This window comes from Neocloeon triangulifer, unplaced genomic scaffold, assembly GCF_031216515.1.
Source record: "Neocloeon triangulifer isolate White Clay Creek 2 clone unplaced genomic scaffold, ASM3121651v1 ptg000014l, whole genome shotgun sequence".
NCBI classification, from domain to species: domain Eukaryota; kingdom Metazoa; phylum Arthropoda; class Insecta; order Ephemeroptera; family Baetidae; genus Neocloeon; species Neocloeon triangulifer.
In genome coordinates, this window is record NW_026775556.1 from 24,408,641 (window position 1) to 24,422,316 (window position 13,676).

Here is a 13,676-nt window from a genome sequence, read left to right on the forward strand (position 1 = left end):
TCATCTGCAGTCGATATTCATACGCTGAGAAATTATTTTCACCAAAATTAGTACATACAATACACTATTCAATTTCCAAGCTTTTCTTAAATATTGAAAATTTTCTGGAGTGTAATTATTTAGGCCACTATTTTTTATTACGAAAAATTATAAATTTTGCTGTGACACGGAGACACTTTGAGTTGAATTGCTAAATTTAATCTCGCGAACACCTTTTTTTATCTACATTTTGATTAAAGTCCGTTACGGTCTGTGATTTGACTATTCCTTTGTAATTATTCAACGACCGGAGTCTTTTTGAAGTCATTTGTGTCATTTGTGAATAGAGAAGGATTACGAAAAACTATTCTATTCGTGCCTTATGAGCGGTAAACAAACTTGTGCAATTTTTTTGTCAACAGATCAGCCTCTATGATGTCTCATTTTTGTCTATTTCTCTGTGACGGTCTAGATAATGCAGGCAAAAAATACAGCGCATTCCACGCGGTGTTATTTTTCTATTCCCGGCGGCGCGAAGGAATTAAAGAAAGAAAGAAAGTGCGTCGTCATCTTTCGTGATAATTAGCAGAGTCGCGGATGAAAAGTGACCAGCTTTAGAATCCACCGAGCCGGCTAAGCTAAAATAAATAAGCAAGAAAGACGCGGGCATTTGTGTGTGTTTGTATTGTAAGAAGCTGAGAAAGAGTGTCATTGCCTTGTATGTGTGGGCAAGTTTTTTACTATTATTGCAGTGCACTGAGAGAGAAGCGAATGCAAGTTCATGATCGCGGCGTGAGAGATCACTTTCAGAAAGACTAGTGCATGTGAAAAAAAAATGACCGACGCACTTTTCATTATGTAGAGAAGAGAGATGAAGAGACAGAATTCAAGGAATGACATCACGACACGGCGACGATGTTTTTGAAACGGAACTTTCTCATTCGAGCATTTTTACGACTTTTATCGTGCGTTGTTGACGTGGACTCACTTTCTAGGGGCTTGACATGCAGATTAATTAAGGAGATAATTGGAAATTTGTTATTCTCCCTCAAAGTTAACATAAATTAAACGAATTAACAACATTTTGCAAGCTTTTAATTATTTAATTTAATTTGATTTATACATAAAATTTATCTTCATTTCATGTTTGAAAATGTACAAAAACAGTGTAACAATTTTGGATGAAATAATTAATATAAGAGATTCCAGTTAACTAAAACAACTTTTACTGTATTATATTTATTTTTCTTTTAACTTGCTCTTTTTATTATTTAATTAATTTCACTTATATATTAAATTTTATTTTATTTCCATGTTAAAAAAAGTTAGTAATTAAAAATAGTTTTATTTTTTCAATTGTCACAATCATTCATGCAATTTTTTTCATCATATGAATTACATATCTATATTTTTAAATGTGGATTAAGCTATAAAAAAATTATACCAGGCGCTATATTGCAACATATTGATCGAAGTATTAAAGTACCTTAAATTTTTTTAGAACTTTTCCTTATTACATAGTCATTCATTCATGTTACTTTATTTTGCTCTCTTCTCATTTATTACTTAATATGAGTATGTACACAAAATTTATCTTTATAATATGTCCCTTTTGAAAATTGAAATGATTGGAAACCAGCTTATTTTAAAGTTTTTTGATCTCATCTGATTCTTGAAACATTTTTTTTCAAGCTGTTTTTAAGTTTATGATAACTCTTGGCTCAAAAATTTCAGGCCAAAATTTGAATTTTTGTGTTTTTTTTTTGTATTTTTTTTAATAAAAAAACCCTTGCAAAAACTTGACTTCTCCAAGAAACAGGATACAAACAGGCATTAATTTCCAAAATTTCAATTAGCGAAACGGCCTTTGCAGCTAAACTTTTCATGATTAATTTCTCAGTAGTTTTGGTGCGTACAAGACAAACTGATTTATGGCGCCGTACACTGAGATGATGTATAGTTCTAATCCACTCGGAATTATGTCCGTTCGCGACTTCATAAATCTAGTTAAATTTAATTAACACCTGCTTTACGCCGAATGATTTATGAATAGATCACGTGCAAATCCTTGTGTATGAATAGAAGAAAAAAAAATCACCGAGACACGCGCTTTTTCCTCTCAAGCCAATTTGGCTTTAGAAAGGTCACGCGCTCTCGCTGACTCACACAACAGAAGCAGCCAGTGTTTTTTGATCTATAAATTGAATGCTCTCAGGTAATTAAATTTTAATTAACTTTTTATCATTTGAAGTTCATGTGATTTAAGATGGACAAAAAGTGGTCTCAAGATGATTGTGCATTTTTTAAGTGTCTTCCAATATTTCACGCGTCGTGCGCCTATTCTAATTAACAGTCATTCAAACGAAGTCTTCAATTCATATTTAATATATAATACAATTATTTAATATGCCTGCATCAACGTGCAGCTCCAATTTATAAACTTTATATCAGATGGAAATATTATTCATACGTTCTTGAACAGTATTTATTGTATATCTCTGGGTGTGATAAGCAATTATTTCAGAATGCAGAGTGTTTTTTGCATCTCTATTTTAACATCCCCACTTATATCTCACCATAATTTTTCTCCCGGATGAATTATTACAAAAAACTGACCAATTTAACGGATAATCCATTTATGAAAAAAAAATGCTACTCCTCAAATTTTTTATCTTTGCCAAGTAGGGAAATAAGTGACCACTTTATTTAACCAGGCCTGCAAACGAGAGATGGTTCTGCCCCCGGGAGTGTGTAATCGATCGTGCCGGATGAATAATGTGGGTCTGTTTGAGCGACAATGAGAGACGTGCGTGTACTGGCCGTATTTATTGAAGGCGCACAGGTGCTCCAATACATCGGAGACTCATTTGCACGTCGCAAATGTTGATTCAGCCTCCGTACCGGATTTTCATTTCAAACAAAGCGTTTGCTCTTTGTCGTCCGACCTGCTAATTCTTTAGCAAAAAGAAGCAGTGCAATTTATCTTGATTGGAAAACTTTTTTTAAATTAAATTTATAAGTTCGTTTAAAGTTTTTTTTTATCCATTTATTCTCCATTTGTTATAAAGTCATGAATTTTGCAGAGGTAAAAATAAAATGTAGGGTATACTTTCCAATTTCTAGTGTTCGTAAAACTAAGTTTAATAATATCCTAAGGGAATTGAATTTTTGTATTCAATCCGTTCAGTCGTATGAAAAAAAGTTTGTGCTAAATTTCTTTTCAAATTCTCTTCTATTCATCTTAATTAACAATTTTGTGTACAGTGTTTTTTTTTTTTAAACCGTTACACTCGCAATCAGCTTTTGAGACTTTATTTGGCAGTAAATTTCTGCCAGTGCGCATGTTTAATTAAAATAAATATTCTCTTCACGTAGATACACCAAGATAACACTGCTTTAAACAAGGGAGAGCTTCTAAATCCACCATTATTTTTTAATTGCCTAAATCCCGTCCTATACATTGAAGCAAATAAGTAAAAAAAAATAGCTTGTCTATCTGCAGGTCATTAAAATAAATTATATGCTCATTTGAACCAGACACATATAACAAGGATGACACCTTAAAAGGTAGAACGCGGCATTTGTAGACACACCGCCGACTTTTAATAAGCAAGTTTGCGAGATATTTTGCAAATCAACAGTCGTTTCTATGACGAAACTTCTTTTTCTCGGTGGCCTTCCATACGACCAATACCTAAAAAACCTGTCCTATGACGTCCGAAGTCTCTTATTTTCTCCAAAACTGAAACCTGATTTAACGGCTATTTTTTTTTTCACCTACACAAAATTCGGTTCTCAGCATAAACGAAAGCCGGCGCCCGAAAGTGGACAAAAGGATTTCTGCCGAGACACGTCTGGAGACTTGAATGACCGATTCAAGATTAAAACCATTAAAACGCTACTTCCCATGCAATTTTAAAGGACTCAGATTGATCTTTTCCGTCTGAAAATCTGACTTCGGCTTAACAAGTTTTGAAAAGGAAATTGCATGTTTACGCATTTAAATTCGCTTGAGAACTCTCTTAAAATATTTCGCCAAAAAAGAAAATGAGTTGAAAGTAATTAAGGCTGAAACCACATCCTACTCAATGTTCAATAAATTGAGAGGAAGCCTCTTTTCAAAACTGCTTTCAAAACTAATTCGTCATCACTCCAGAGGCGATAAGGAGCGATCGTGTGCCAAAAAATTAAGTGGTTGGTACACTTTGCATGCTACATAAAAAAGTGGTTATCGTTCCCGCAGCTCCAACCCAAATAATGAACCCCCTGCGAATAAGGAGACTTCCAACTGTAAAAATATGTATTGCGAATTTTTACTTTTAATATACGTATATAAAAAGTGGGAGAACTCCTTGAAAGGCGCATGGGTGTCACTACAGGTCTGGAAAAAAAATGAATACAACCTTCGAAAAAAAAAAATAACTGGACCATCCGGATTAAAATCAGCTGCGAAACATTCTAAATCTTTTTTTATATCAGTCTCAGTATATTAAAGTATTTGTGCGAAAAATTCCGATGTACAGCGAGGTAAATGACCAATAATTGGCCAATTCAGCTTCACCTCGAGGGAAGCGAAAATCAATCCGGCCAATTGATACACTTTGTGCAGCTTTTTAAAACGTCTCGCGGATGCGGGATAATTGCAAGAATACGCAGACGTAACTGCATTTATATGCACACATCTGTGCGAATGTAATTACCACAAGAGTTTGATACAAGCACGTACACGCATAATGAAGGCCTCTCGGGGCTGTGGAAATTAATGTCGAGCACACACTTCGATGACCGAAGCAATCGCAGTCGGTCGCAAATTGCCCTGGTAATGAAATTATAATACGTTTGCATTGGTCATTAAGTTGAACAGTGCAAGTAGACACGACGGAACATCGTGATGGACTCCGCCTATTGCATTTTGCATTTACAAGAATCTTTAAAATCAATGTAATGCGAAATACAAATTAAAAGTTAAATTTTATTTCTTAAAAAATTTGAATCTTCAATACTGAATTTAAATTCAAAATTTGGCAGCGATGCTAGTATTTTTTTTATTTGATTTAATAGACAAATAATTTGTATTGAATTCTTGTTAAAAAAATCATGATTATTATTAAATCTTTATCAATTTTTCTAGTTTTATGACGAGCGGTTATAATATTTAGCCCTATTTTTATTTAAATTTCTACCGAAAACTAGATAATACAATTGATCTTTGCAAATTTTATTATTCGGATTCATGAGCGAGACTTTTTTAGTCTTGTTCACAAGATCTTTTGAAGATTTTTGAACAAATTTAAACTATTTTCAGTGTGGAAATTTCATGAGAAATAATTTATTCAATCGGTGCGGAAATTTAAGTTTCTAATATTTAAAAAATGTGTCCCTAGATGTGAAAAATCAATCCAATATTCACATTGATAATAAGAAATGGCGAATGGTCATGGAGAGTGGACCTTTATTGTCAGACTCGCACACGTTTAACAAGTTTAGGCACCTTGTGAGCACAGGATTGGGCGAGAGTCGCCATTGTAAACTCGTTTCTTTCTCCGTCCGACAAAGATATATAACTTTCTGACTTGACCAAATTTGAATTGGAAAAAAAGCAATTTCTTTTTTTAAAACCGTTACACGCCGCATCAAGGATTTTACTGTTTGTTTATACGCACATCAAGATCAGATCAGTTTTTACGATGGGGGTAAATTATCGTCACTTTTTCGCTGTCGGCCGTGATTGCAAATTAACACGTGCTCGCATCATTGAGTGACAGCAGCTCAACATACATAAACGATCTACATCAGTCATGTATGAAATTGCACGCGTATTGAATCATAAAAAATATCCGTCGCAATTAGCTCGTTCCGCTTTTCCTGGAGTAGAAACGCACTTTTTTGTCATAAGCCGGATTTATTAATTACACATTAGCAAATAAATAAAATTAAATGTAGCAGTTTTATGACCTGCGCGCGTATTCCTGCAACTTTTTGCTCATCTCTCTCTCGAGAGAGGAATTTATATTTAACGGCGTGCAGAGGAGATCGTTATTTTCTTACGCACAAATTCATTTAATTGGCTGCCCTTCGCTATATAATTTGCATCGTCGAGAACTGTTTGGGTGAATGATCCGAGTAATTGCTGACAGATGAAGAATATTTTATATTACGAATTTCATAATTTCATTCCATATTATATTTTTAACTCAGAACGGCATCGGCTTTAATTGAGACGTATAAGATTTTCTTAAAAATGGACCAATTTCACACTCGAGAGAAATTCGGGCCACGCTGCAGTTCTGACAAGTGACCATTAATTTTTTTTCTCCGCCATAATGACACACGTGGTCTTTGTTATCAAATTATATACACAACATAACTCCTTTATTATCACGTGGAAAATGTAGTCGTTAGTCTCAAGGGAAGACACACGAAAATAAAACACATTGCCGCTGGGTGTTTGCTTTTGGATAAAATAAAGTTGTGACACAACGAGAAACGGGACAATTATCGATTTCAACAGTGTAGAAAATTGGTTAGTTTCGGCATTCAACTAGGACTAATGATGCGTTGTCAGTTGTCGTCAAAAATTTCTGAGCCACAGAGATTTTGAAAGGTTTAGGATTTTCTTAATTATTGCGATTTTTGCTGTTGTACTTCTTTTATACCATTTTCATTTTAACCTTCGGTTTAAATTTTTTATTTAGCATTAATTCATGTAAAAATGTACACTTACAATTAATTACAGCTCAAATTTAAGGAAAGATAGTCATAAAAATATTATTGCTACAAATATTTTAATAAAAATTTTGATATTTTTATTTTACTCAATAATTTTGAATTAAATTTATATATTATTTTAAGAATCTACAATTATTTAACTTATCAACTAAATAAAACTTACATTTTTTACATTATTGCCAATTTAAAATCTTTTCATGTGCGCAACGTTATTTCCTTTTCAATTATAGTTTTATGAGGGTAGACATTGTTAACAATATTTATTTCTAAAATTTCATCATCTCCCATTGTTTTCTAAATATTCACTTATAGGTATCAATTCAACGCTTATGAACGATTCAAATTGTATAAATTTTCAATTAAATTTTTACCATTACAGTGCAAATATGATAGAGATAAAGAAAGTACGATTGATGTCCACCAACTTTTTCCTCCTCTCCAACACTCATCTCGTAATTAAAAACACCAACATGCAAAAATCCCATTTGCAATTATCCATGTTAACAATTTTTCCGCTGATCGGCTCTCTCACTAATAACATCCTGGGTGGCAATAAAATATACGCAATCAGAGAGGGCATTCATCGAAAGCAACTGCAAAAAATCCTCACTCTTGCTTTTACCTTTTGCCGAACAATGGGGCACCCACAAACTTCGTGAATTCGATTTGTAAACTCTCGTGAGATAACCAGCAGCCAGTTTTATTTTATTATGTGTCTGGCTGTATCGGTATTGAACGCGTGTGAATCTCAGCTTTCGCACCGCACGTCTCTTCTTCTCTTTGCTAGTTTTTATTGTGGCGCTCCTCGCAGCTAATGAGGGGTTTAACTTTCTATTAGGAGCGCATGCATCACACACTTTCACGGCCCGATCATCTCCGCTCATATTATGCGCGTGTTGCTTCCACTTGCTCATATTTTACATTCGGATGTGGGGATCGTTATAGAGAAGTGCGCGGCATGTTGATGTGATTTGAACGCCTGCAATTGAAAAATAAATAAAGTTTTATGCATGAGAGAGGGGACTTTAGCTCTCACACCAAAGAGCCGTCAGTCTTTATTTTGCTGTTCTGTGATGTAGTGATTCTTGTTCAATATGGGATATATTATTAGGAAATTTACGCAAAATGTAAGTTTATTTTATGTATAATATTTAAAAAATAAACTATCAATTAAAATATTATCACAAAATATTATTTTTGTTTTTATTAATTTTTAAATTATATTTTTATATTTATAATAAAAAAACTATTTATTAATAAAATTGTTCTTTGTAAATTTTTCTATGTTAAAAAAATATAGTTTTTTTTTTTTTATTAATTTACGCTGACTGCTCACTAAAAAAACTTAAATTTTATTTATAAAATAAGAATGCAAATTAATCACCGCATTCTATTGTTAAATCAAACGTTAACTGGACACTACAGACCACAGTCAATATTCCTGTTGAATCGTATTTATGGATCAATTGAATTTTAAATTAAAGTAAGGCGAATTAATAATTTAACTATAACCTATTCCCTTAAATTCTTATGAAAAAGCATCCCTAAGATTATTTCTATCTTGTCTGTTGGAACATCCATCCAATAAATTTTGTTGTTGATAATCATCTGAATTCTAGGGAAAAATTTCGCTAGCAAAAATTCTGTAATTTGTAAAACTAGTCTCACGGTAATGCACACTCGGGTTGACGCATAAAAAGTTGCTTGACAACTTAAGTTGACAAGTGAAATTTCCACGATTTTTGCAAACCGCACGCTATTTTTTGATGGAGAGGACCTTTTTAACACCGCCGGTTTTCTATGATTGCAGGTGATGCTGCGATAAAGACGCTCGATGTCGCTGTCCGTGACATTAATCGCCGCAGCGACGTTTTTGCTCGCCGGCAACCCGGTGGGCAGCTCGACCGTCTACCAGGCTGCAGGTGTAAGCAGGCACTCGGATGGAGACACCTTTTACCTGAAAAAGGATGGTGAGTGAGACCTAATTAATCATTTGCGTAGAAGATCTCTCGCTTTTATTCGCGAGACGCGGACCGTGATTATGTTACAAAATACATTTGAGCAATCTTAGATCTAAAATGAAGACCTACTTTATTTGATTAAACTGATTTTTCAATTGTTAATACGTAGCACGATTTGTATTCCAAATCATAATTTGATATTAGACCCAAAAAGTGTACAACAATGTAAAAATAAAGATCATTTTTTTTTTTCATTTTTCCTTGCAATTTTGGGCAAACTTAGTTTTTTATAATTAATAATTATCGCACAATTTCACACTTGCTCTAATGATATTTTAATCAAAATTTATTTCCACATTTCCACATTTTGTGTAATAATTGCACAACAAGGAGTTAATTTTGAGAAAAATTTTATTCCACAAGTTTTTCATTTAAAAATTTTACAGTTTATTATGCAATTATTTATTTAGTTTACTGTGAGAAAACTTCTAGAAGCTCTAAAAATTTATTCAAATTTAATTTTCATTACAAAAAAGTGGTACATAATTTAAACCGATTTTAAAGCTTGTTAAACAGGTGCCTTTTGCGGCGTCGTTTTATTTGAACTGGTGCGTGTGCCATTTGGCATCTCCCTCTCGCAAATTGAGAAAGTCGAGATTGCACGCAGCCCCAGGGCGTCCAATTAGCGATTTGCGGGCTAGTCTTCTTTTTCTAAGTAAACTAGCCGCCATAGGTGGATCGCGTTTTGCGATTTGCATTTAGAGCAGCCTCTTTGGAGGCAGTCCAAGTGCAAATAAAACGCGTTCTAGTTGAGTTATTTTGTTGTTTGTACCGCGCAATTCTGCTGAAATTATACGGCCGGTAGCAATTTGGCAGATCATAACACGAAAAGAACATTAGTTCATTTTGTAATAAAAATAAACTTTATACAAATCTAGATGTCCACTTAAATGCACGACTGGTTTATAGGATGCGTGTTCATTACTTGAATTTTTTATTCGATAAAATTTTTCCTAATTCTCATAATATTTCTTTCCTTTAAATTCTTTTCTGAATTCTTTTTGTGTTATTATCATTTTTTAATTTTTGAAAATATATATAGTTTTTTTGCTCAACGTGTTTAACGAGTTTTTTTTTTTAAAAAACACAGAATTCCTTTCACTACCGTAACAAATTTTACTGGGTAATTTTCGTTGCCATATAATTACTTTTACCACAGCTAAATAAGTTTTCCAATACTCATGAAATTCATGAATTAAAATCACAAGTTAAATTGACCGTTGCTTAATGTTTTATATTTTCACATCAATCTTTAACTCGCAATCAACTCTATAATTGCAATGGTGCGAAAATAATAAGTGTGTGTGGAATTATGCAATTTTCCGCCATTGTCTGCCGATCAAATGATTTCCTCATCAAAAACAATCACACTTTCAAAGATTCAAATCAAATGCTGTTTGTTTCGTCATCCTCGCCAAAACAACAAAACATACACGCCAATTTTCACTTAGCAATAAATAATGACTCTCTCTCAGGCGCCACGTCTCTCTAATGAACCATCATTATCTTCGCCTATGTGAGAGTAAAAAAAATTCCTCTATAATCTAAAATGATATACAGAATGTAATTACTATTGGCAAATTTTTAACTTGCTCTTTTTTATGCAATTTCATAGAACTGGATAATTTGATCAGATTATGCACGCAAAATGTACATTTCATTCGCAACTATTTTATAGCAAGTGTGTTGTTGGTCGCCGCGTATTACGACAGCCGCAGAATTGCTCTATTATGCGGAGAATGCAAATTTATGAACCATTCACATAAAGGCTGCTTTCAAGAATGCTGATGAGTTTTACCACAAGATCTCGTTAATCTCCCTTTTATTTGCGTTCTGAAGCAACAGAATTAGTTTTCGTTGGCTAAACTTGGCGGAAATTCGTAATTCTTGATGGTAATATTGGTGGTAATTTACTAAATTAAATAAACCGTTGAGTGGTATATAAATTATGATCACACATTGGAATAATTTTTGATTGATTCCCACGACCAAAATGAAATTAAATCATTATTTATGATTGGCAAAATGAGGAAAGATATTGTGTTTTCACATCGAATTTCAATGGTCAGTAAACATTTTGGTTACATTAAGAGTTACATAAATGTGGTTTTTATGGTTGATGAAATGATAATTTTAAAATAAATTCCATCGTAATTTAATTTACGAAAAAGCCACTTTTTTTGGGATCGATATTTATTAGGTTCAAATTAAATTACGGGCAACTTTACACTATACTTTTAATTAAGGTTCAAAATTTTTTAAGCAGTCAAGTCGTAATAAGAGGAAAATATTATGTATTTTCATTCTTCTTACTATTGGTGGAGATTTTATTTGGGTGAATTATTTCTAAAAGATCAAGGTCGGCAAAACATCAAAGAAACCTGAATCCTGTGCTAGTGCTAAATTCTGGAATTTCTTTTCTATGCGCATCAATTTTATAGATGAAGAAATATCATTAAATTAAAAATTTGAATTTAATTACCCAGTAGCAAAACTCGTCCCGGCGCGCTAATATCAATCAACGATGGACCAGTTTTGATATAAATTCCGGCATAAAAACACAAAAGCATCCAAAACCAATGAACTATTTTCAAGTTGGCCAGATTAATCTCCCCTCTTAGAATTAACTACCGCCTGATCCAGTATTCTATTAGTTTTTTATGCAAATAAAGCGAACCCTTTTGGATGTGTTTCAGGTGCCGCTGTGGCCTGTTCGAGCACGCTGTGTGCCGACAGCAGGGCGTTGCCCTCTTTGGCGCCCACGGCCAGGAACAAGGACAATCCACCCTGTTTCTGCAAGTGTCCGGCCGAAAGTCCCGTTTTCCGAGAGGACCTGCATGTCTGCGTCGACGACTTCCACGGTAAGTGAAGAACAAACACATATTAAGTTGTAAAATTTTATAATTCGAATTTATGAGCCGATTATGTATTATTTTCATTTTACAATCCTAGCCAAAATTATAATTACTCACCGCCCAGATGAGGTTTTGTTTTTTGTCTCCGGGCGGAATTCGCGAAAATTGGCGCGACACATCTGAGAGTTCACTTGGAATCTCTGCTCTAGCTCATTAAATTTTTTTTGTCTATCATGTCAAAACTACTATAGCCGAGTGGGTTTATCAAAAAAACTAGTTTTCCAACGCTTCTTCTCCTCTCTCTCCCTTTTGGTGAAATCCACCTGTCTTTTTCGCTGCTGGATATTATTTGACGCTCGTCGGAGAAATCTAACGGGCACTTTGGCTCATGGCCGTAATAGTTAATTGGCAAAGTGTGTAATAAATTTCGGCATTGGCTTTATAATTTTTTTTATTCTAGTGAAAATTTAGGGAGAGACAAGGTATCTTGTTGGAGAAAAAGGTCCTAGCCTCACCCATTCCATCTCTATAGTTGCTTTAGATAACAAGGTTCTTTAGCCTTTTGGAAACAGGTTTAGCATACAATGATTTAACAGAAAATTTGCCATCGGAGACTTTCGACTTGGCAAACACAGGCAAAATCAATAATCAAAATGGCAATTTATTCGCGACGTTTGGTAACAACACACTCAGCACCACGTAAATTATCATTATCAGTTGATTCAAAAAGCTTTTTAGCATACCGCTCACAGTCTTTAGAATGGGGCTTGTAATTGAAGGTCTTAAGGGAGTTGAATAAATCCCGAATTCAATAGGAATTTGTGTTTCTACATATTCGGAGAAATTAAATTTCATGACTTATTAAAGGTGTTGAGAGGTCGAGATTTTTATACAGAAATAGTTATCAACATTACTATTGTTATTGTTTATTTGTACACATTGTTCCAAATACAATGTTTACATTCAATTTTTGAAAACAATTATTTTATTTATTATTATAAGTAATTATTTTATTATATTTTTTAAATTATAAAAAAAACTAACAATAGCTCGGTAAATTTGGTTTTTTATTTATTTTTACTACATTTTACATGGGGGTTTAAAAAGATTAGTGTCTTCATTAATAGTTTATAATTTGTTTAAACAGAAAATTTTATGGAATAATTTAATGTTGTGCATTACTTCAATTAAATAGTTTTTTCTTACATTTTTATTAATTTCCCTAAATTGCTGAATAGGCTTGACATATTTTTGGCACCCTCATTAATAATTATTAGTGCTAAAAGCTTCCACTTTCAAATATTACTATGTGCGCAATCAACCTCTTTGGGCACACGCGACGATGCGACAAATCAAATTAAATTAACTGTCAAACTTTCTAAAACCTGACTCCTCCAGAATCCCTTCAGAAGACCTTTCTTATTTCGCTTGATATAATTGATAAAAAAAAGACCGCAAAGCTAAAAAAAAAAATGCTTTCAGTGTTATGAAATAACTCACGGCATTCAGGAATTTGATGTTTTTTGTTTCACACATCTAATAAACGATGTCCATTTCTATATTTAAAATTCAAATTCCTCTTTTTATCTATAAAATCTCCGACTTCTGGGCACGTTAAACAAACACAGAATAATAAAATGCAGATGAAAGCCAATAAACTCACGAATTTCTCCTTCGTAGAGCGATAGACGAAAAAAATGGTTTGCATATAGCAACGCCGAGGCTATCACGCAAAGAGGAGAAGTGTCAGTCACTTTTGGGCTCATTGTCCGTCCGTTTTATTACTTTATTAAAATAGCAGCTATTGTTGTAACCTAACCGATCGACCGGTTTGATAAACTTGCTCGTCAAAATTCGAATTTGAGCGATACACGCCCCGGAATTAAGACGGCGCGATTTGCGCTTGTCCGCCTTTGATGATGGATAGACCTGATGTCTTTTTTTTCAGTCTTTAGTTCCCTCTCGCGGCGCTAATTATTCACGGACGGCGTGATTTGCTCTTTTGATTGTTCAGCCGAATTCGGTGAGCTGAAAAAGTAGTGTCTGTTTGCTTTCGCCCGTTTTTGCCAGCTCGCAGCGTTTTGTGTGCTTT

At 33.7% G+C, this 13,676-nt stretch overlaps 1 protein-coding gene across 2 annotated transcripts in view; it reads left to right on the top strand.

Moving 5' to 3' along the window:
• LOC132201215 (uncharacterized) overlaps nucleotides 1–13,676 on the top strand; it is a 41,861-nt gene that overhangs the window by 15,306 nt on the left and 12,879 nt on the right. Inside the window, exons 1-3 of one of the 2 annotated variants that reach the window (XM_059627203.1) lie at nucleotides 7,704–7,835; nucleotides 8,519–8,678; nucleotides 11,426–11,590. In XM_059627203.1, coding sequence (XP_059483186.1) covers nucleotides 8,543–8,678; nucleotides 11,426–11,590 — 301 coding nt within the window. In that variant the 5' untranslated portion in view covers nucleotides 7,704–7,835; nucleotides 8,519–8,542. Of the gene's footprint in view, nucleotides 1–7,703; nucleotides 7,836–8,518; nucleotides 8,679–11,425; nucleotides 11,591–13,676 lie in introns of those variants that run through there. The other variant, XM_059627202.1, reaches the window with a different exon arrangement.